Source organism: Thunnus thynnus, chromosome 19 (assembly GCF_963924715.1).
Source record: "Thunnus thynnus chromosome 19, fThuThy2.1, whole genome shotgun sequence".
Lineage (NCBI taxonomy): Eukaryota > Metazoa > Chordata > Actinopteri > Scombriformes > Scombridae > Thunnus > Thunnus thynnus.
Genome location: NC_089535.1, coordinates 12,624,289 through 12,646,860, shown reverse-complemented (window position 1 = coordinate 12,646,860; position 22,572 = coordinate 12,624,289). Strand labels below are relative to the sequence as shown.

The following is a 22,572-nucleotide window of genomic DNA, read 5'->3' as shown; positions in this document are numbered from 1 at the left end:
TCTATATATCTATCTATATATCTATCTATCTATCTAACAGTCTTGTTGTCTGTCTGGTAGAAGCGTGAAGCAGCATCATCACCACCAAAGTGAACTGCAGATAACCCCATGACGTGGCAGACACAGTATGGAAAGCCTATATAAAATTCACGGTGCCCGCATGTATCTGGTGGTGGTCTGAGCCGCTTGGTAAAAGCTTTGCAGGCTATCTGACTTTCAGTCTAGATGAAGGATGAGCTTCTCAGACATAGACGTTGTCCATCCTGCTGATGCTCCCTCGTCTCGTCGTAAACTCTTGTGCACCCTCTGGTGCTTGCTAGTCTCCCAAACTTCTTTGTGTAGCCTGCTTTGCAGATTGTCTTCCTTGTCTGTGTGGTTGCTCATTATTCAGAGACAGACGGATCTCAGGTCATCTGCAGCTGCAGCAAAGGAGAAGCAGGAAAGATGGCGATCATCCATTAGACCGACCGGGCGCACGCATGAAATACGAGGACAACTTTTGGGAGGATCGCTTGAGGAGAAGATTGTACCAGTGAGTTTTTCCCCTCTTGCACTATATTTCCAGTTTCGCCAAGATTTCGGCTGAGCTTTCAAGGTCTGCGAGAACGTCGGTATGGTAGATCATGGGATATGCGCCTCGTGAATGCCCTGGAAAGAGCTGATCACCCCCCCTCCGTTTCTCCATTTAGTCCAGGTCCAGCCGACTTGGGAGAGGAAGCCGGGGCGAGAATTTTTAGTCGGGTGGGCGCTCCGGCTGGCACTCATGCAGCCAAAGTCAAGTGGGTCTTCTCGCTTCCCAGTTAATATCCTAACCAACCTAGCGCTTCCTCGCTATGTCGCCTTTCGGTTTGTTGTCAAAGTGACACAAGGAAATGGACGCGGTGGTTGTAAGAGAGGCTCGCCTGCGTGTTTCAGCAGCACCGGAGCGGAGTGTTTTGTTATTCTGACATGTCTGGTCAGGGGAATTATTGGTCCCCGGCTGTGCGTCCCCCTCTCCGGCCGTGCGTGTTGTTGCGCGTTAGCTTCATGGAGAAGCCATTGCACGGATTGCTCTCCTCTTCCCAACCAGCCTCCATTAGCGACACAGAGGAGCTGGCATAGCCGCTGGTCCAGTCACACACACACACACACACGCACAAACACACACACACATACACACACATACACACACACACCATGAAAGCCATGTCCAGTGTGAGGAGGCTATATGTGTCCCCCCCACCTCACCTCCTCTTCTGCTCCTCTCAATTTTAAAACAGAATCTGGTGGCGATTTTGAGTCGGTTCTCCACAGGGTTGGAGCTAGATATGACTTTGATGGTGGTGAAATGAATGTAAGCGCGGTGTGTGCTTTTATATTTGTATCCATCTAATGTTTTGTTTTTGTTCTGGGTGCTTATTGCTATATTGTTACCCGCTTGACCCCTTCCTCCTCCTCCTCCTCCTCCTCCTCTTCCTCCTCCAACCCCCCCTCCTGCACTGTTTGGATGCCTGTTTTGCTGTCACTGCTCTGAAGTCAGGTATGTCATATACTAGTAGGGCTTCACCATAAAATGGAGGAAAGCAGATGAGTCTCCAAGGAGAGCCCTGGAGTCAGACAGGCAGGATCCCTCACGCCAGAACAAAGGTTGTGTTCAAAAATGATCGGCCAACAACCTCTTCCTCTTCTTCTTCTTCTTCTTCTTCTTCTTCTTCTTCTTCTTCTGCTGCTGCTTTTTTTCTGCGTTTTCAGCTCGGAAGTTGGTCTGCTAGAGGAAGCAGAAGAACTCTGAAAAGTGAGGTTAGATCATTTAGTTGGGGGGGGGTGAAGAGGGGGGGTGCTTTCAAGGTTAACTTCTGTCTTTTTCTCCTTTTAACTCCATGAACTTGCTGCTTTCATTTAAATAATTTAAACATAATTTGACTTTTAAATATGTGGATTTTTTTGAAAGATTTTTGCCTGATGCTTTTTTAGCCAGTATGTGTTTTGAGATTGCGATGGCTGAGGGACACATGGGGACACATGGATGAGATAGGAATTTTAATGCTGAATAATGCAGTGGTTTGACCATCTAGGTAGTTAATGTTCAACAAAGTGGTCTCAGCACACACACACACATACACACACACACACACACATACACACTTTCTTCTGTGGGCAGGTGTGTGTGTGTGTGTGTGTATGAGAGTGAAGTTTCTATAAGGAAGTTCTCAAGATGATTCTCTGCTTTCTGTTTTGGTGAGTTTTTTTTTTAAACTCAATTAAGGGTTCAGTTGCTGTTGTCTTTACACTAAGTGATGGCTTTGAATGAAAAAGTAAAGTGTTTGTTTTATAGTCTTACTTATAATTTGTAGACTAATTATTTATAGAGGAGCTAGTAGACTCCCCGCTGTTTATTGGGCCACACACGTGTGCCTGTTATTTCAAGATGGTAGTAATTTATTATTGTTTCAAGTATGTTAAATTAGTTTAAAAGTTATTTAGAGTGTTGGATTATGTTGTCAGTCATTCATTAACAGACTATATGTTGTAATGCACTCTATGCCCACTGCACAGCCTTAGGTGACTTTTCACACATTATATCCTAAAGGTGTCAGTTGACCAGCCTGTCAGGAGAGTGAAGGAGGTGTGTGTGTGTGTGCAAGCTGTAGTGTGTTTCTGTGTGTGTGTGGCAGTTGCTCTGTGTGTGTGTGTGTGTGTGTGTGTGTGTGTGTGTGTGTGTGTGTGTGTGTGCTGTGCTACGCTCTGCAGTTCCCCTCGGCCACTGTGTGAAATCTTGCTGACAAGGAGACTGTGAGCTTGACACACTGTGCTGCGACAATGCTGGGGCTGAGAAGAGCAATCAAAATGGTGGCGATGCTCCTTCTCCCTGGCGTGGCAGGGCAAACAGGTTCTCAAGGAGGAGCTGATAGAGGACGGCCAGGCAGGAATCTGCTGCGGTCGACACATTTGTCTCACAGACGGGTGCAATGTATAGTCTAGATGGTGGATGTTCTGCAAATGAGCCCTGGTGATTTAACTCTTGATGTGATTGTGATGGGGTTTTTTTTTTTTTTTTTTGGAGAGCTCTGAGTCTACTCCGTTTCTGACACTGTGTGCTTTCTCTTTGTACTTAGAGTTCCTTTAGTAACTTTCACAAGTGCGCAACACATTCTTGTCTCTTCCTCATTGTATAGCTCGTTCATGCTGTTCTTGGAGGTTATCTGTGTACTCAGGTTTTAGGTTCAACTCACCAGATAAGGTCATGTACATCAGGACTGTTTTTGCTGTTGCAGAGGTGGCATTTCCAGTAGTTTGTCTTAGTTTTGAAGACTCAAATGCTAATTCTTGTAGCCTTTAACTAAGGCTGGATTACTAACCAGGTGATGTGGGCAGCTGACCAGGGGCCCCATACTCTCAGGGTTGGTTAACTACAAATTTGTCTGGTAATATGCACCCCTAAAGCACAATAAGTTGAATCTGTCAGGGCCCTAAGGTAGCGCCTGCTATTTTACTAACTCTTGACACCCTGTCTTACAGAGAGGCCTTGTGTCAAAGCTAAATTTTTTAATCCTTTCATTATTTCAGTCAATATTTTGCTTACATGGTGCATAGCTTTAAACAAACTTGTGTTTAATGAGTTTATCACAAACTAACTGACCTAAAGTGTATAAATAATGTTTGGTTTATGGGACTCTAGCAAAAATGTAATAAGAGAATGTGTGTGTAGGGAGTGCACAAAAGGGGCCCATTGTTGCCCCGGGCCCCATAGAGGGTTTATCTGGCCCTGCTACACATTTCCAAACATACACACAAACATGCTCTACTTATAATGTAGTTACACAGCATTGAATTGTTCAATGGACGTCATAACATCTTGCAACATACTGTAAGATATTGTCATATATTTTTTATATTGACATTTGTAGGTTTCATTGTAATTTCATGGTCCAGTTCTGTGACTGACTAAATGTTTGTATTGTGCTACTAATGTCTATCCAAATCAAACTAGTTGAACTTTACCTCTGTGAAAATATCAGACATGTTTTGCTATTGCAGTTCGGCTTCAAGGTGACCTGGCAGAACTGAACTATGGTAGATACTTTTAGAAAAAAAAAAAAAATTACATAACTGGATTTTAGCAAGGTATTTCAGGATTACGCTAAAAAAGCTCGACACTGAGGACAGAGGATTAAACAAGAGAGACTTCAGTGATGGTTTGAATGCTGGAAGGAAGTGGTTGTGAAGCTCATCACTCACTCCGATACTCTTTCTGCATCTCTTGCACACACACAAACACAACTGCTCTCCCTCCCTCTCTCCCTCCCTCCCTCTCATTCACTCACTCACATTGGGTGATGCACTCCTCCATTCTTCTCTACCTGGGGCAGTGAAGAAGGCTAGGGAGACGCACAAAAGCAAATTGAAACGCTCCAGTGAGTGCTTTCTTGACATGATGCATGGCTCAAGAGATGCCGCTTGGCCCTTGCTGCTACTCTTGTAAGTGTGCTGAAACACACAGGCCCCCACATCCAAAACACTGTAGTCATTACAGTACAGCTAAAAAACCTTGCTATCTCCTGTTGTACTTTAATGAACCTTCCTCACGCCATGAACACATTTGTTTCTGCTGCATTTTAATTGTGTCACATATGAAAGCATGACACTGTTAAAACCTGCCGGGATCCATTGAATAATTTAATACCGTCTAACTAGTTATGAGCCTATTTGAAAAACTAAAAAGCCACATCATGTCAGGGTTTAAATGGAACAAGGAAGTAACATGCTAGAGGTGTCATTCCAGTTTCTGTTGTCAGTTGCCACGTTACACTGCTGCAAAACTGGTTCCTCGTCTCTGCTTTCCATCAGAACATCAACAGTTTAATATTGCCTTTCCCCTACTGGAAAAAATGCTCAGTATAGCTTGCAGTTGTTTCTATCTTTACTGCTAGTCTTTTTAGCATATATATTAAGCATGTAGGGACCCAGGTTAACAAAAAGTGAATATAGTGGCTGTGCCGAAGAGACAGTTTGTCCAGTGAGATAAATTAAGCCATCTACACGGCGTACTCAGGTTTCCAGCCTAAATTCAGGATTTATGCCCTTCTCTAATAAGACACAGTGAACCAAGTCTGTCAGCCTAAAGCTGCCTGTGGTGGAAAAAATCCTGAATTCTTTGGAGACGCCCGTTCCTTGGGCAGTGTGGTGCCACTGGACAAGGCCTTCATTGAGCAGGAACAGGAGTGGTCTTGTAGAAGGGATCCACTGGCTCGGCCTACGAAGCAACAGAGCTGTCCAAGGACGATTAAATATTTAAGAGCTTGGAAAGGAGGTCTCAGTGGTAAGTTAATATTGATGGGTCTCTCATCTTTCCCTTCTCAAACCTGTTGAGTTGCCTCAGGAGGTTGGTTTGGTAAACCTTTAGAGGAACCTCACTTCTTCTCCTCTTAGATAAAGTTACCGGTAGCTTTTTAAAAGATTGCCAAAGCAGAGTCTTTCTCTGGAATTCTGTGTGTAAACCAGACCGAGTTTTTATTTTTTTATTGCTTCCTGCGTCCTCTTTTGGTCACTCTGAAATACTCCATCCTGACTAGCTTGTAACCTCACCCACTCCCTGTAACTGTAGTAACTGCCATTTCAGGCTTACAAGGAAGTCAGCATTGCAGTGTTATCTGGCAGTTGTCCACTGAACACCACTTACCAGAAACCCCTCGGTGCATCTCACAGTCCTGTAATCATTTTTTTGTGGTGTTTTTTTGGTGAACTGGTGGAGTTAGATATTACTGAAGAAGAAAACAAAAGTAAAATAGGAACAAAATAAAAAAAAAGTTTCAGACTTTTGATTGAGATGTGATAAGAGCCTTTGGTGGAAGACGGTTTTACTCATAGTGAGAAAGAATTCATATTGTAGTCAAATAATACAAATAAGATAATTTATTCAATTGCTGGATCAAGACAACAGCAGATTGATTTATGTCAGGAAATGTTTTCCTAGGAGAGATGGACTACAAGGCTGCATGGAATGTAAGGTTTCCTGGAGTAATTGTCCTTGTGGAAAAACACTTCCTGGTTTCTCTCCAAGATCTGTCCTTGGGACATCCTTCACTTGCCTGACTTAAGTCTTGTTTATTTAGCCTGATGAACCCGTGCGGTTCAGCTTTAGGAGATCTGAATCATATTGTCAGCCTCATGTGTCGGACTGTGAACGTGTACTGTTTGGAGAAGCAGACAACTGTATTTTTTTTTTTTTTTGCCGTAGCCTACTTGTGTTGTGTACAGCGCTTGATAGGGTTCTTTTTCGGAGAATTTTTCTCTTCAAGCTCAAGGGAAGAACCCTCTTGAGAAAACCAAATATATCTACCTATTCCTTCCCATATAAAATTGTAAAAATAATCATGCCCCGGGCTATTAATTAAATTGTGCACTTAATCATTTTTGGATGGAATATTTAATCATGTTGCTCAGGGTTGCCCCAAGTTTTATCTTTTATGCTTTTCAGTCTAGAAAAAAGGATTTTGCCTCAGAACATGTTGGGTCGCCTTTATTTGATAAAGTTATCTACAGAAGCTTTGCATGTATCTCATAAAGTTCTGCACTTTGTGTGACAGGGTGATTGAAAGCTTTGTTGTTTAGAGGCAGATCTCTTCAGGACGTTGTCTTCAGCCTGTGAAGAACAGGCAAGCCGCACTCTAGGTGGCCATCTTTGCAGCGCACAAAAACCACACACATCTCACTTCTGCTTTTGCTGACTGCCATGACAGTCTGCAGAGAAACCGACAGGAGGGGAAGCTGCTCGCTCAGGTCTGTGCTCTTAAAGTTAAACACTTCCATCTGTGTAACAAGATAGCAGAGGGAGCAGAGGCAGCTTCCACTCAGCTGAGCAGGACAGTCAAAGACCTTGAGGAGCACAAAATGGTGGATGGCCATGCCACTGATACTCCAGCGTGATTGGCTGTGTCTCCTTGGCCACAGTGGGGCCGCTGTGTGAAATGGAGTCCTCTGTGTGGAGCGTTGGCCCAGCCTCAGCTCTGATGCAGAAGATAATTCTGTCAGCCCTGAGAGAGAGAGAGAGAGAGAGAGAGAGAGAGAGAGAGAGAAGTGAGAGAGCAGCCAAGTGAGGTGACTATACTAAAAGAAGGTTGAGCAGTAGACTTCTAGAGAACTCAAGCCATGCATGTCTGCTTCCTTCCACCTCCTATCCACACTGAACTACTTGATTTCCTGGGTTTTGATATGTGTTATTAACTGCATTTTTTCATTTGGTGCTTTTTTTTTTTTTTTTTTTTTTTTGCATTGAAAGGACCAGCAGTGGGTAGAAAAAAAAAAAAAATCAGCTAAGATGAAAAGGTTCATTTTTGGTTTTGTTAACAGGAATGAAGAGAGTGAGGGTATTCATTATCTAACCTTCACACCCAGCAGGCTTTAGCTGAGGGATTTACCAGCCCTCTGTTGCTTTGTGAAAATTTCGGGCTTGAAGGTCACATAAATATCTCTAAAGGCTCATGATTAAAACGTAAATGCAGGAGATGTAAAAGACTGTAAGCGCTACATTGTGAATTGAATAGTGTTTTTTTTTTTTTTTTTAAACAGCAAGTTCTCACCATGACAACCTTAAAGACAGTAGTCACACAGAAGATGGCCATTAATGCTTGTCTCCTCCTAATCTGCTTGGTCATTATCTTCTGTCTATGCAAAAGAGGCCAAATGTTGCTAGCGAGTGCTCTGTGTCGCAGCAGCCCCCTTTTCAGAAGGAACAATCTGAGCCCTTTGCTAAACACAAAGGCTACCCTTGGAGCAAGGTTACTTGTACCATGATGGCCAGCTTCTTTAGTTTTTTTTTTTTTTTTTTTTTGGTGCAGCTTTAGAGAGAAACATGGAGTTATCAAGTTAGATGTCTTTGATTGAGAGAAGGGAATGTTCTTGGTTGGCAAAGAAAGAAAGCTGCTATAAAGAGGAGAGTGATTGCAGTGATATTAAGTATTAATAGTAGTATCTGACTGGGTGGGTGATGTCAGGTATCCATCTGTCAGAGAGAGACAGGCTGACACAGGCACTGTCTGACCTTGCAGTATGGGTGACCCAGACATAAAATAGAAAATGATCATCTTTTGCTAGGATTAGCATGGTATTGCAATGAGGAGCCATGCTAATAGCATTCCTCGCTCCTTCTTTCAGCCATTCTGTCTCTTTTTGATGTACGGCCTCAACCAGCAGAATACTTTCAGGTCCAACGATCAAAATGGTCCAAACCTCGTTGTGGGTGGCGCATGTCCGTATCATGTAATGCAGTAACTTAACTGTTGAATCAGATGTTGACATGATATCTTTCAGCAATACAACAAAAAAGCTCTTAAGCTCCTGCTGTATTTTACTCAATTAAACCTGTATTCAGTCAACTCAATAGGATGGTGGTGGTCATAACACAAGCTTCTCCGTTACCTTGAATCCTTAAGGGTGGTCAGGGCCTGCTGTTGTGAGGTGTTTTCTTTTTTATGCCCTGTGAATGTGACACCACTGAAGGTCAGGCTGCAGACAGATCAGCAAAGCTTTCTGGATTGCAGCGTCTGAAAAGCTCTGCACCTGTATTTACCAGTCCTCTGAGACAATCTGGTATTACTGAGCTGGTTTCCTGAAAACCCAGACTTTTCTTTTTACTCATTCATTCAGTTTGAGTAACCAGTGAAAGAAAGCTAAACACAAAAGGCTAATGTTTGTATCCCCTCTGAGTTAAGAATGAGTAAACATTTCAGTTGCATAATGCGCATAACTTGTTAACTCAGGGTGTAGCTGTCTTAGGATTCAATTAGTGGCATTAAAGTGAGCTAATGTTGCTTAAATTAAGTGCATTGATTCTGACTGGATCAAATCAAACTAGATTCTCCGTGAATGTCAACGTGTACAGAGATGAACATGGTCAGAAAAGGAGCCAACACAGCATTTTTGAGATGTTACTGCTGAAAGATTCAGATTAGAAGACAGATTTTAGACGTTAAATCAGATTTAAGACCCTTTCATCTTTTCTGGAACATAGTGAAGACAAACTTCAAGACTTAGAGGAATTATGGCACCATCAGGATCATCTGAATCAGGTCATCTTTCAATGATGGACGGTCATGTAAAGAGGAAGCTCTGAAGGAAAAACTACCAAGAGGCCAAAAGGAAGCTAAAAATAACTGAAGGACTGTATAGCAGAGTCTGTCCTCAACATGCACTTTGCAAGAGTTTCGTGTTTACTACACACTGCTGAGCTGAGGGGTAGGCCGACAATATGAGTACTACTTCTCACCAAAAGCACTTTTTAATTTTGAAAGCATGTGGTTAATTCCCATGACAGGAAATGGAACTCGTGACCTGATGAGACCATGTTTGAATGTTTTTGATCTTCAGTTCCTAAATATAGAGCAATGCTACATCAAGAGCAGGTAATAACCTTAAGGACAATACCTTCTGCAACACATGGTGGTGGCTGCTACACAGCTGCAGGGCAGGATGGAGGCGGGGAAGAGAATAGCTTCAGACACAAGGAAGCTGTTTACACTGTAAAGAAAAAAAGTTAAAAAAAAAAAAAAAAAAAAAGTATAAACTCTAATTGTGGCTGCAAAGAAATATCCTAAATGCAGATGTGCAGAGATCAAAAACTGCATTCAAAAACTAAAATTGAATTAAAATATATATTAATTTAGAATGTAACTCAAAAACCTACATAAGTAAATACTTATAATACCGGGGGAAAATGCTTCCTGTCTCCAAAAGTTAACCAGTGCAGCCCAGCAGAGAAGTCTTACATCATTTTAGCTCCATTTTAAGTGATCCAATGTAACTTTTGCTGAACAGCGGCAACTTTGGGATAAAAGTAATTCAACAGTAGCCCAAAGTAGAGAAGAGTCATTAAGTCAGAGAACTGACTCGGTAGGTGTCAGTTACAGCTCAATATCTATTTTAAAGCAGCTATAATTGATATTTTTCACTATAACAATGTATCAAATGACGATCTGTAACGTCAAAGGCGTCGCTCGTAGTGATGAACTGACAGAGAATTATCACCTGACATTGCAGCTCCCCCTGGCTTTATGGAGCTTCATATTGAGTTTTAGCCTATGGTTCAGCTGTCTGGCTGCAGCTTTAGTGTTTTGGTTCACTCTCACCGCTCTCATAGTGTTGTTTTCAGAGAAAGCTCTAAAAACTCACTGTACACTACCTGCTCAGCACCAAATGGTCAACAAACACCGTTAGCGACTGGCTGGTGAACATAGTGGAGCATTTAGAAGGTAAAGAGGGATTGGTAGAGATCAAAAACAGAGATAAAAGAGAAAGAATATTGGACTTAGTCTGTCGCCAAGTGGACAGAAACACGACTCCAAATGAATGATAATGTTTCTCTGTAACTGCTTGATGTGGAAATAAGCAGCTGTTTGCCACCAAGTTCAACATATCAGCTTAAAAGGTGATGATATGTCAGTGTTGTGTTCACAACTTGTTTCTGCTGCCCCCCCCCCCCCCCCAACAGGCCTAGAAATGTGTTGTCATTATCTTACTTTAATGCAGAATACTTTTTTTTTTCTTCTCCACATCAGTCATTTCAGATGGACTTGGGGCTTATGATGAAGGAGAGCTAGAAGAATGTTTATGGTCAAGGCCGTGTTGGCTGGTTAATGGTTGACCTATTTTTTTGAATGCCATATGCTTGCTGAAACAGATTTGTTGTCAGATTAAGGCCTGCGTTTTTGTCAGGTGGTTGATAGTATCTTATGACAGTGTTGATGTTTTTGACCACTCTCAGAGACATTTTAGACTTTTGGCCCATCCGCTGTTGGTTGATTCATTATTAACAAGATATGGCCTCAGCGTTACTATGATTAAGGTCTAAAAGTGTAGCTGCATAGCTGGTGGTTTAGCTTTAAAGATGATTAATAATACTGCAATATATGCTCTTATTGACCTCCAAGCACAACAGAGCCTTTATGTATTATCATCAGAGAAGTACTCGGGCTTGATTTAAGTTTAAATAGAATCAAAAAAGTAAAATTTATACCAACAATTTACAGGGTGTTGTGTGATGGCTTTGGTGTTGTATTTCCAGCTCTATGCTGTTCTGTTTCATGCCATTCCCAACCCTTTCATTCCATTCCAGCAGATGTCTGATGAATGTTATGACAAAAACGTTCATACTGAACATTATTGATTTCTCACATCTCGTCTGTGAAGGCCTGGTCCATTGATCGGCCAGGTGGGATCGATGTCTCATCTCTGTGTATTCAGACTTCCTCAAATGAGCAGCACCGCATGATCACATCATTTAAGTAAGCTCTGCGCTCTGATCACAGGCAGGAAGGACTGACCTTACTGTCCAGCTCACTGTTGTTCTTATCACACCAGTGCTGAAACACTGTTGTGATGAAACAGATATGCTCATCAAGTCTAGAGTAACAAGGTATCTTTCTGTCAGACTTTAGTGGTGGTAGTACTGTAGATTAAGTCTGGTGTGTAAAACTTGTAAAGTGTATTATTAACATATTGTTACATATTTATATTAGCATATAATAACCAAGGCATTGGACGCCAAAATGACAGCCACCACTACTATAGTTAAAGTAGTATGGGGTTCCAGTAATGCATTATTTTCTAATTTTATTTTTGACATATTTTATTTAAATATATAAAATGGTGGGAAATCACATGTTAAAAAGGCCATTTATTCAGGCTATGTCTTAATTTAGATCCTATTTATCTTACTTTTAAGTATTCTTTTGAGGTGCTGAAACTATCAGTCCATTAATTGATTAATAATTAATTTCCTGTTTAAGTCACTATCAAGCAGCTTGTGGTTCTGTGAGGCAGCACTCGGGCCCAGCAGTGCTTTGAGCTAAATGCTAACGTCAACATGCTAACTTGCTCACAATGGCAATGCTAACACACTGATGTTAAGAAGGTATATTGCTTACCATGTTCTCCATCTCAACGTGTTAGAATGCTAACATTAGCTAATTATCAATAAATACAAAATACAACTGACGCTCATTGGTTTTGCAAGTCATAAAAAAGGTATTTGACAAATTGAAATTTTGACCTGATGATGTATGTACCACATTTCTTGGCAATCTATTCAATAGTTGGAATATTTTACTAAAAAACACAGTGAAGGGTGGCCACTAGCTAAAAAGTGGATCACCAAAGTCATTAGGATTCATCCTCTAGGCACCATGTACATCTGTACCAACTTTAATTGCGATCCATCCGATAGCTGTTGAGATATTTGCTGGTTGAGATCCTCAGATGTGAGGATTTGCAGCTTTTCCCTGTTATATCATCATTGTGTGCCGAATATCTTTGGGTTTTACACTGTCGGTTGGTCTAAACATGCAATTTGAAGACATCACATCGGCCCCTTGAAACCGTGATCCGCATTTGTCACTATTTTTAGACATTTCACAGAAATGTTGAAATAATCAACACAGTGATTGATAATTAAAATGATTGGCCTACTGTTGTGCATAATCAGAAGCTTTTTTTCCCCCTATTTTTCTCTTCACTTGTTAACTTTTCTCCTCACTCTTCACCGTTATCTGAGCTTCCTGTGTTGCATGAAAACCTGTTTTACAGTCAACTTCGGTGCACGTAGTCTTCTTGTAGCAGGAAACCCAACACTTTTAGTTGCAAGGGGACAGAACAAGGAAAAAGACGTTTAAATCAGTCTTCTTTTCATGAAAATCTGTAAAATAAGAAAATGATTAGCATATGTGAAACACAGCAACTACTGTACGTACAGTATCTCCACTTTACATGCTTACTAACACAGACTACCATGCAGTGTTGTGGTTGTATCTGTCAATACGTTTTGCTTCTGTGGAGGGATGAGGCGGCAGCACACTATTGGAATATGAAGGTCAGTCAGGTCGGACCAGCTTTTCTTTTTTGAACCAGTGTTGTTATCTGCTACAGTGCCGACAGATAAAAGCCGAACTGTGAGCCAACAAGAGCAGCGTGCATGCAGGCCAAAGAATGGCTACAAACCAGACGCTGTTATTTTGGCTGGCTTGTATTTGAGGGCACCATTCCTAATCTGAACTGAAATAACTTCCAAAGCATGTATTAAGAAATACTTGGGAGATCCTTTTTAGGGAATAATACTCTTGTGTTATATTCAGACGTCATGGCTTTAATGTGTGTTTTAAGACCTTCAGGTGAGGCTGAGGCCATGAAAAATCCCAAACTAGTCGACGCAGGAATTCAGACCTCTGTATGTAGTTGAGATGGTAACAGAGCTGCCAGACTGTGTGCATATGTGTGTATTAGTGTTATTTCTCTTCTGAATGCTGTGCATGCATAGCTATAGACACATGCGCATACTGTACAAGTGCATGTTTGCTGACGGTACAACAGTACAACTGTTAGCCTCATGGTTACCCTTTGACTGGGCCGTAGTCATAAATAATATAGCAGAAATGTATCTCCTTTTGAAAGTTACATAATCTCACTTTAAAGTTAGGAAAGGGGTTTTTAAAATGTTTGAGGGGCAGAAGGAGACATAGCTTGCGAAAAATCAGCAACTATTTTGGCAATCAGTTAATTAAAAAGTCATTTTTCAGGCAAATTTCAAACATCTTCTGTATGGCTTTTGTTTCAGCCTCTCAAATGTGAGGAATAGCTGCTTTTCTTTGACATATAAGATAGTAAACTGTTTGAAAAACAGGAATTTAGTAGAATTTTAAGACACCACTTTTGGCTCTTGGAGATTATAATGTGCAACATATTTAGTGGTGATAATCAAACCTGAAAACCTCTACCAACACCACATAACAACTTCTCACAGTGTTTACAGGATACATTAAGAAGTATTTCCATAGATACGGGTATCAAGATTTAAAAAAAAAATAACAGTTTCTTTAAACTTTTACGCCCAGGGCTGACAGATCAAACTTCATTTGTGGTTAACACGTTTGAGTGAGTCTTCTGCAGCTCAAACAGAAGTGCTGTGTTAAGATCCTCCACAGACGTGGAAAGAGTGACTCAGTTGTCCTGACCCTCTAGTCAGTGTCTATGGTGGCTCTATTTGTAACTCAGGGCCGCCTGGATGGTAGTGGCTGTCACCGAGTCTGAACTGTTTTTGTGTTCCATCTGAGTAAGCCTGCTTGGTTTGGACCTGTTTTTAGGATTTCTGCCTAACACAGTTAGAATCCTGTCAGGTCTTGCCTCACATATTGTCCTCTTTGAACAGATTTAGAACTCCCTTCAGGATGTTGTTATTTTCTTGGGTTTAAAGATCAGGACAGCTAAATATTTCCTGTGACAAGTAGCCTTCTACACAAAGAAAGTACTTACTTAGTATCTGTGTGTGTGTGTGTGTGTGTGTGTGTGTGTGTGTGTATGTGCGTGTGTGTTTTCAAGCAGAAAAACACAGTTTCAGTGTTACAAAACCAGAAATCAGATCTACAGCTGCGTCTACCGATTATCTGTGTTAGTGATTAATCTGACAGTTATTTCCATAATTAACTGATCAATTGTTTGGTCTATAAAATGTCAGGAAGTAATGAGAAATGCCTGTCACAATAATGCCAAATGTGACTTCAGATCGGTTGTTTTGCCCGACCGACATCCTCACAATCGAGAAGCTGAAACTAGATCATATTTGGCATTTTTGCCTGAAAAACAACTTAAATATTTATTTGATTGTAGACTTATCGATTGACAGACTAATAGTTTCAGCTGTAGTCCTGAAACAGGATGTTAGGAGCAGCATTATTCATGACTGATTGGCTGACGCAGTGCTGACCTTGACACATGTATAACTATCTAGCAGTACATGAGACCAGTTGTGACATCTCACCAAGGGGCAGCTCAGAAGGGTGCATGTTCAGTCACATCAAAATGTTGGTGAAAACATTTTTTTTTAAATCATATTAAAATCAATACTTGATTTAATCATAACCCCTCTTAACGGTCGGCTCTTTTCTCACATTTTCACAACAACATTTTCAAAGTGTAGTGACCGACAGAAACTGTTAAACTGCAGGTTTAATGCTTACTGTGTAAACCAGAACAGTTGTGAAATATCTCATCTAAAGGCCCCAACCACGACTCCAGATACACCAAATGATGCAATCACCAGGTGTAGGATGAGCAAAAAAAAACCAACAAAACCTTGGCTTTGAAACCAAAAGCCTTACTTGATTTTTTTCTGGTATCAAAGCTGCTCAGTTGTATCTGGTAAAGAGAACGATTAAAGGTTTGATGCCAAAATAAATATATCTTGCTCCTGTTTGACTTGGCCCATACTTGCATCAGCAGATGTTGGATTTCAGGAGATTGATATGAGCCTTCTATTGAGATACAAAGCTATCTAATGCTGCTTCATGTCATACCATCACAAAGCTATAGGCCCTTTTAGGGATAGTTCGTATTTTCGCGCACTGTATTATGCCGCAGCAGTACGTTCTGACCCAAACAGCTGATATGTGGTGTAATAAAGTGCACAGATCTGCAGGTAATACACTGACTATGGATAAGTACTTCATAGAACCCCCACAAAATATGTTGTATGATACCAAAAACATGAATGTATTAACAGAATTATAAGGAAATAACTGTGTAGCACTGTGTAGATTCAGAGACCCGTCGGTAGATTTGGCACATTCAGGAAAAGCAGGTTGTGCTGTTGTATGTTTAGTAAATATAAAACAACACGTGTGATGCAGGCCTGCACACAGCATGGAAAGACAACACACACAGTAGGTGATCCAAGGAAAAAAAATAAAGCATCAAAAAATGTGAACTAACCAATATCCGTCCGCTAGGTAGAATTAAATTAAACATCAAGTGCTATTAGTTCCACATCTTGTCTGTGACATACGTTGGCCCGGTGCCTGTTAACAGTATCTTTCTTCAGGTGCGATGGCAACGCCTGGTAGTCGAGCCAAAAACATCACAGAGGCTGTCAACTGTTGTGATGTGTACCACAGTCAAAAAAATGTCTCCGCAGTTTCTCACCATGAGCTAAAATTAAAATAAGACAAAGCAAATGTGTTGAGAACACGAACGACAGACGTTGTTGCCATAAGATCAGTGTTACTATGAATAGAAAATGTCATCCACCATTATCAAGTATGCTGTTGTCCAGAGTTTTGTTGTGCTCCTTCGCTCTACAGTCTTGACTCTTCAGATGCTGAATCCAAGCTTTTCCTGGTTGGATAACATTACCTGAGGTTACATTTACAGTCGTATTGAAGTCTAATACATGTTGCCTTTGAGCAGACATAGTGAGAGATTTGCATGGTTGCATCTGAGCAATAAATATTATGTAATAATGTTTTTAGTTGATGGGTCATTCTCTGTGAATATGATCATCATGTGAGCTAAATATTTAGATTGTGGTTTAGCTGGAATTTGAGAGATCATGGGTTGAGTTTCATTATAAATTTGCCTCTTTACAGTACAGGTATGTCTCATGTAGCTCCATATCTATCTGTATAGAGAAGGTTAACAGTATGAGTACAGTAGGAACACCTCTACCATAATTCACAATCCACTACTTGCTTTTATATCCTATTTTTGTCAAGACTGTGTACGAGAGGTGTAGCTTCAACTCTTTGGTCACTGTTATTTGTGTACAAGTAACTGCTGAGCAAGCTATCAGATCCGGTGTGTTGAATCCTCCAGGGCTGCTGACATCAGAGGATGGGAGTAGCCATCTTGATCTCCAGCTCTCTATCTCCTGTTTGTGCAAGAGGCCAAATTCTCACTGGTCCTGTGACGCAACGTTTGCTGCTCTTCTGCAGACACAATGAGATCTTTCTCTGCTGTCTTTTTTGCTCTCTTCTTTTTAGTCTGAGTAAACCTGGAGAACACTGTGGGAAAGAGATCAGGATTTCAAATGTTATGCAGTTACCTTTGTACTCCTCTCTCTTTTATTTTATTTTTTTTAGAACTTTCTTGAAACTAAAAATTTATTGATTTTTCTCTGATGTTGTCATCTCATCTCGGTAAAAATCAATTTCCATGGCTCAGGCTACCTGCTGCTACCGCCACTGTATTTTTTTTTTTTTCCCTTTAAAAAGCAGGCTGTCATTTTCAATCAATGGGTCATTAATTATTGAGGCTGTGCAGGTTGAGGAGATGCATGTCCTGTCTTGTTTGGCAGATAAATTATCTGTAGCCAGGATGCTCGCCATATTACAATGTAACACATCCGTGGGGTTTTCTCTCGCCGACGGCATGAGATGGTAGCACTAACCAACAGTTAAGGACAAAACCTCTGTACTCCTAATCAGCTTAATGCTGGCTTATTCAAAGGCCCTCTTTCAGACAGAGCAGCTGCTGTCAGCCAGTTTGAGTAGAGGGTGTGACTGCTGGCAGAGCTCACCGATGCAGAGAGACCGGTTGGTGATTAACAAATGTCAGTAGACTTTGGAATCTGGGGAGCCCAGTCTGATGGCTTTGTCCTCTGTTGCTTTCCACTGAAGGTCTTCCAGGTGGCTCCGTCATGCTCCCTCGCTGCCTCCCCTTCTCCTCCCACCCTTCCCCTTCCGGCCTGCTCTCCCCTTCTGCTTCTCTCTGTCCCTTCTCGTCTTCTCCTCAGGGCTCAGGATTGCAGAGCTCTGAGATAAAGAAGTTCAGACATGCCTCACATTTTTAGACCCCCTTGCGGAACGTTGCTGGCAGTTCCTACAAAACGCATTTGCTGTATTTCTCCTCTGGTTTTTCCACAAAGTGTCAGTGCATGCCACTCACTCCGAACGGGGTTTCTAGAATTTCTCTGAAAAGCTCTTGATGTGAGAGATAATGTCCCTGAGAAATGAAAGGGACTAGGCAAAGTCAGGCTGGCAAGAATGTGAGATGTTTTCTGCTGAGCTGTGTGGGCAGAGGGCTTGGGTACAGTGCTGTACATCTGGCAGATAGATTTCTGTCAGCAGCTCTCCAGTGACAGGCTGCCTGCCTTTGAGGAAGAGGATCAGATCTGTGGGTCCATGTTGTGTGCTGGCTGAACACCTAAGTGCACATAGTCAGCTCCTAAAATGGCTGCCCTTGAAGCTCGGCTCAGAGGAGGATCTGAGCAGCTCAGTCGCTGCCTGTTAGAGCCCCAGCTGACTGGATGAAAGCAGTTACACAATCTCACCCATTAACTTGGTGTGGCGCAGGAACTGACTGGCTGAAAAGACACAGCCAACTCTAAGGCAGATGGTGGTTGTGTAGGAGGCTTTTTTTTTTTTTCCCTCACTCCCCAGGCATTCCTCTCCCCTCCTTCTCCGAAAGGATTCTCTTGATATCCATGTCAAGGAACCTGGCATTAGGAGGCAACTTTGTTCAAAACAGCAGTGAACTGCCAAGAGAGCAGGGTGGGGCCCCGTGGTGAGGCTGTAACCTGACCCTGTATAACAATGGATCCCCTGGTTGCTCAGGGACATACTGGCAGCTTGGCCTGCTCACATGGAGCTCTCCCCTGGCTGGCCAGTTGGGTGTGGGAAGCAGGGCGGGATTCCCAACTGTCTCTGGCTGGATCTCACTTGAAATTTCTTGGTTTCAGTATCCAGATCATTGGACTGAATTTGATAGTGTTACCAAAGCTGTATTTCATTGGTGTCCTTGCTAAAAATCAAAGCGGAATTTGTAACACAAGATCAAATTTATATTTTTTCAGTTTTCAGTATTGAATAATTTTCTTTCATTGTTTTTTTTTAGGGAAAAGTAAATTACACAGGAGCTTCACTTTTAACAACTTGAAACAATACATTTTATCAAAATTCAACAAGCTGATGGCTTGGAGATACTTCACATCTTTTTTTTATAATGTTTGGATTGTCAGTCAAATGTGGCAGTGTTTTTGTTTCATGTGATGGTGTATTCAAGGTCTGATTGCTTATTGTCACACTTAATAAATTCAGGAACTGTGATACAAGACTCATAGGCTGAGATCACTCCTTCCTTCACTCATTCACTACTCCCAAGACAATAGACACCCAATAGTTTACTCAATAATGAGCAGTATATTGAGAATTTGGACACTTACCAATCATCATCATCAACCATCATCACTGACATACGGGAGTATCAGACAGTCAATTAAAATGGTGGACAGTAAATATTGTACTCTCTCACTCTTTCTCTCTCTCTTTGATGACAAGAAAGTCATTAGTCTTTATTTTAAAGAAATGGAAAAAGCTTACAGGCCTATAAGGTTTGCTATAGTTCCAATTAAATGACTTCCTTATTTGCACACTTTACAGTTTTGACAAGATAGATTCAGCCAAATTATGTGTAATAATTACACAATACATGTGCTGTCATTTTTACACAAGTATTTTAAGCCTATAGAGAGACCGCCCTTGTAGAATACAACTTCAGATTGATTGAAATAAAGTTGCTGTTTCTTTAAATGATGATTCCCAAATTAAAAACACATAGCGGCACTGCGCTCATGTCACAGTTGCTCCAAAGCAGTTTAATAACGCTGCTGTTATATGAATATAACTCAATTAGGATGCTTTTTCCCCTCATATTTTTAGGATGCCCAAATTGAAGCAGTTTATTATGAGAGTGTTATACAATTAATTATAGCTACAGTGGAATATTGACTTTTTATTATTCTTTAATAACTCTGGCATTTCAGCAAGAGTATAAAGAGCACTTATGGTTATAGTAAGAGTGGTTTAAGTCAGATTCTAGTCACATTATAATGTAGACTTTTTCCATTAAGAACAATGGATTATACAATAATATTCACCAAGGGTCATGCTTGCAGTGTGAACCATTAATCCTTTTTGAATACATGCAAAATATTTCTTATCTTTGCCTAATAGAACACACAAATTAATGCTTGCTCTCAGCTCTCGACAAAATGTGAGTTTTGAGTTTGGAAAGTGCTCGTCAGTGTGGTGCTATTTTGAATGAGTTACATCTAATTTGATTTAAATGAGTCGCCTTGGATGTGAGGATGGACTAGTGGTTTTTCTCCTCTCATTTTTCCAGTTAACTCATACGGTCAAGCTGTACAATGAAGGAAAAAATATTTTAAAAACATTCTGAATGATTTATGACGTTGTCAATTGTCAGTTTGACACAAAAGAAAAACACATAAAAAGTTGTTGCACAAGTTTCTTTCCTGGTCATTTTTAACCGTTAGAAACGAAACTGACAAACAGTGTACACAGTGTGTTGGTGTGTACACAAATCTCCATTTGTTCACTTCATTGTTGTTTTAGTCTTGTGTTTAAAGTTTTTTTTTTCCAACTGACATTGATATGCAGGGGTGGACAAAATAAAGAAAACACCTGGCAGTATATCAAGGAGGTAATAGGGAGGAGGACCTCCTGTGCATTCAAAACAGCTCTAATTCATCATGAAAGCATTAATATGTTCTGCAACGTTTTCTAGTAGTTCTTCATAGTAATCATTAAACCACTCTTGAACTTCCTCAGTGGTTTGGGTAATCATCCTTTCCTGTAAACCAGGCCTCATACTGTAAATGTTGGCCATTATGCATCTATGAAGAGCAATCATCAGACCTATTGATTCCCAGAACATAGCTACCGATACCGTGGGTTACGGTATGGGATACGAGGAGTTTCTGAATGGGAGCCTTATTACAGTGTGAATATCAACTTTGTTAGACTCAAAACAGTTTTTATTGAGACACTGTCAGATAGGTGCTGAATCACTTTGGTGTTAACTTAACAAAAATCTTCTTAAGTGTTCATTTGTTGACTTTCTATTAGCGAGGTTACTTTTTGTTGATGCAGTTTCTTCGTATATAACATGCAGTTTTTGGGACTAATGAACCTGCAGTTTGGGCACTGCCCATTTGATCTGTTTGCACGAGACCTGGCATATATTTACTGTGTAATCAGGTGTCACACTAAAGTAATATGATTCACCTTTATTGTTGCATTGAAAAGTTGGTTTTCATGTGGTGTTGGTTGGTTAGATTTTTTTCCTCCAAATGAATTGTGTGCACCACAGTATGCACCTGTTGTCTTAAGGAGACATAATATGTTGTCAGAAATGAGAAGCTTTATACTTTGATTTACTCATTACCGTGTTCAAAAGAGGGTGTGAAAAAGTCTGATTGGTTAGGTTTTTATTTGAACGTCAATGTTGTAATTTGCGACCTTAAACTACCTGTCATAACCAGTATGAGCTATAAAACCTATTTGCGATTTTTTTTTTTTTTTTTAGACAAAATGACAATTGATTAGAAAGCCGCGATGAAGGAGCTGTGAAATGATGGCCACATCACCAGCTTCCATTTTTCTGGCCAAGTCCAAACTGCAGAGAAGCCCAAAGACATAAAGCCTTCATCTCTCAGTTGATTCATTCAATCTTATTTCAGAGCGGTTGATACAATCTGATGGAATAGTCTGCTCTAAATACTGAGCTGTGGAGCTGCTCTCCAGCTGTTGCTTATCCCAAGGTAATAAAAATGGGACAAATCAGCCCATAATCCCTCCTCAGTCCCTCCATTGTTCTTGGAATGATGCTCTGCTAAAAAATGGGACCTTCTTAGTATTCCGGGTAACATCAGCGTCTGCTGAATTTCCCTCTTTGACATGTTTTGCGAGGCTCCCTATCAGAGTTTTTTGACAGCTCCAGTCCATTAGAGATTGAAAATGGTGTCGTTTTTGTATGAATTTGTGACTATTTGTCAGTGTGGTTTGTCATCATAATGAGACAACAGACATTTGTGGCATAAACAAACAAATGTGCGTTCTTCATATAATTTTTAATTTTTCGTTCCTACAACTTTTTATTTTACCATCTCATTGCTGTCATAGATAATTTTTTTCCATTCACAGCAATGTGCTGCATTGCTTTTGTAGCACATTCTTGCAAATGCAATTTGAAGAGGCTTTATAAAGCTAGCAAATGAGGCTGTGCTTTCTAAGGATATCGTTTTGAGCATGTAATCATGAACGGTTGAAGACGTCATAGTTTTTGCTCACCATCGCCTCACTTGTTATATTGAAAAGACATGTCATTCATCTTGTACTTGATTATTCTTGGTTCACAGCAGGGATTGCCATTGGTAATCATGTTAGATTATCACTAAGATCATTTTTATGGACATGTTCCCTGTTCTGAATTTTTAACTGACTCCAGGCTTCAAGCTTTTTTAGGTCTGTACATACAGAGAGTCTCCTTATGATAAAAGCCCCCCCCCGAACTTGCAGGGTAAATGGGGGTTAGCCAATGATTCTCATTTTTATTTTCTCAGTCACAACCAGATGAATTAGACATGCATGGTGCCATAACTCCCTGGAAAATCCTGTATATCCTCATGATTTTTTCCTTTTTCTTTGCAGGTTTCCCTGATTTTCCAGGGAGTACTCCCCCCTTTCAGTGATGGAGGTATTGCAGTGTGATGGCTGTGACTTCCGTGCCGAGTCATATGATGATTTGAAGACCCACATTCAGGAAGTACACACTGTTTTCCTGCAGCCTGCAGATGCAGATGAGTCTGACTCGCTGAAAGACGAGGATGAAGATGAGGAGGAAGAGGAGGAATATGAGGATAAGGATGACAAGGATTATACGCCTCCTAAAGCTGGAATGAGTATGCCTGCCTACCACATTAATTCAGATGTTACAGTTAATTTGTTGAGGATTAGGAAACACTTCTTTCTCTGT

General features: G+C 40.8%; 1 protein-coding gene and 1 long non-coding RNA gene across 3 annotated transcripts in view; one reads left to right on the top strand and one right to left on the bottom strand.

Moving 5' to 3' along the window:
• Positions 1-242: 242 nt before the first annotated feature.
• znf462 (zinc finger protein 462) overlaps positions 243-22,572 on the top strand; it is a 50,344-nt gene continuing 28,014 nt past the window's right edge. The window contains exons 1-2 of one of the 2 annotated variants that reach the window (XM_067575081.1): positions 243-532; positions 22,248-22,498. In XM_067575081.1, the coding sequence (XP_067431182.1) occupies positions 22,288-22,498 (211 nt within the window). In that variant the 5' untranslated portion in view covers positions 243-532; positions 22,248-22,287. Of the gene's footprint in view, positions 533-1,493; positions 1,627-22,247; positions 22,499-22,572 lie in introns of those variants that run through there. The other variant, XM_067575082.1, reaches the window with a different exon arrangement.
• On the bottom strand, positions 6,223-11,498 carry LOC137171127 (uncharacterized). The gene is made up of 2 exons (XR_010924713.1): positions 9,403-11,498; positions 6,223-7,013 (listed from the first exon to the last, which is right to left on the bottom strand). It is a non-coding gene; the product is annotated as an uncharacterized lncRNA (long non-coding RNA).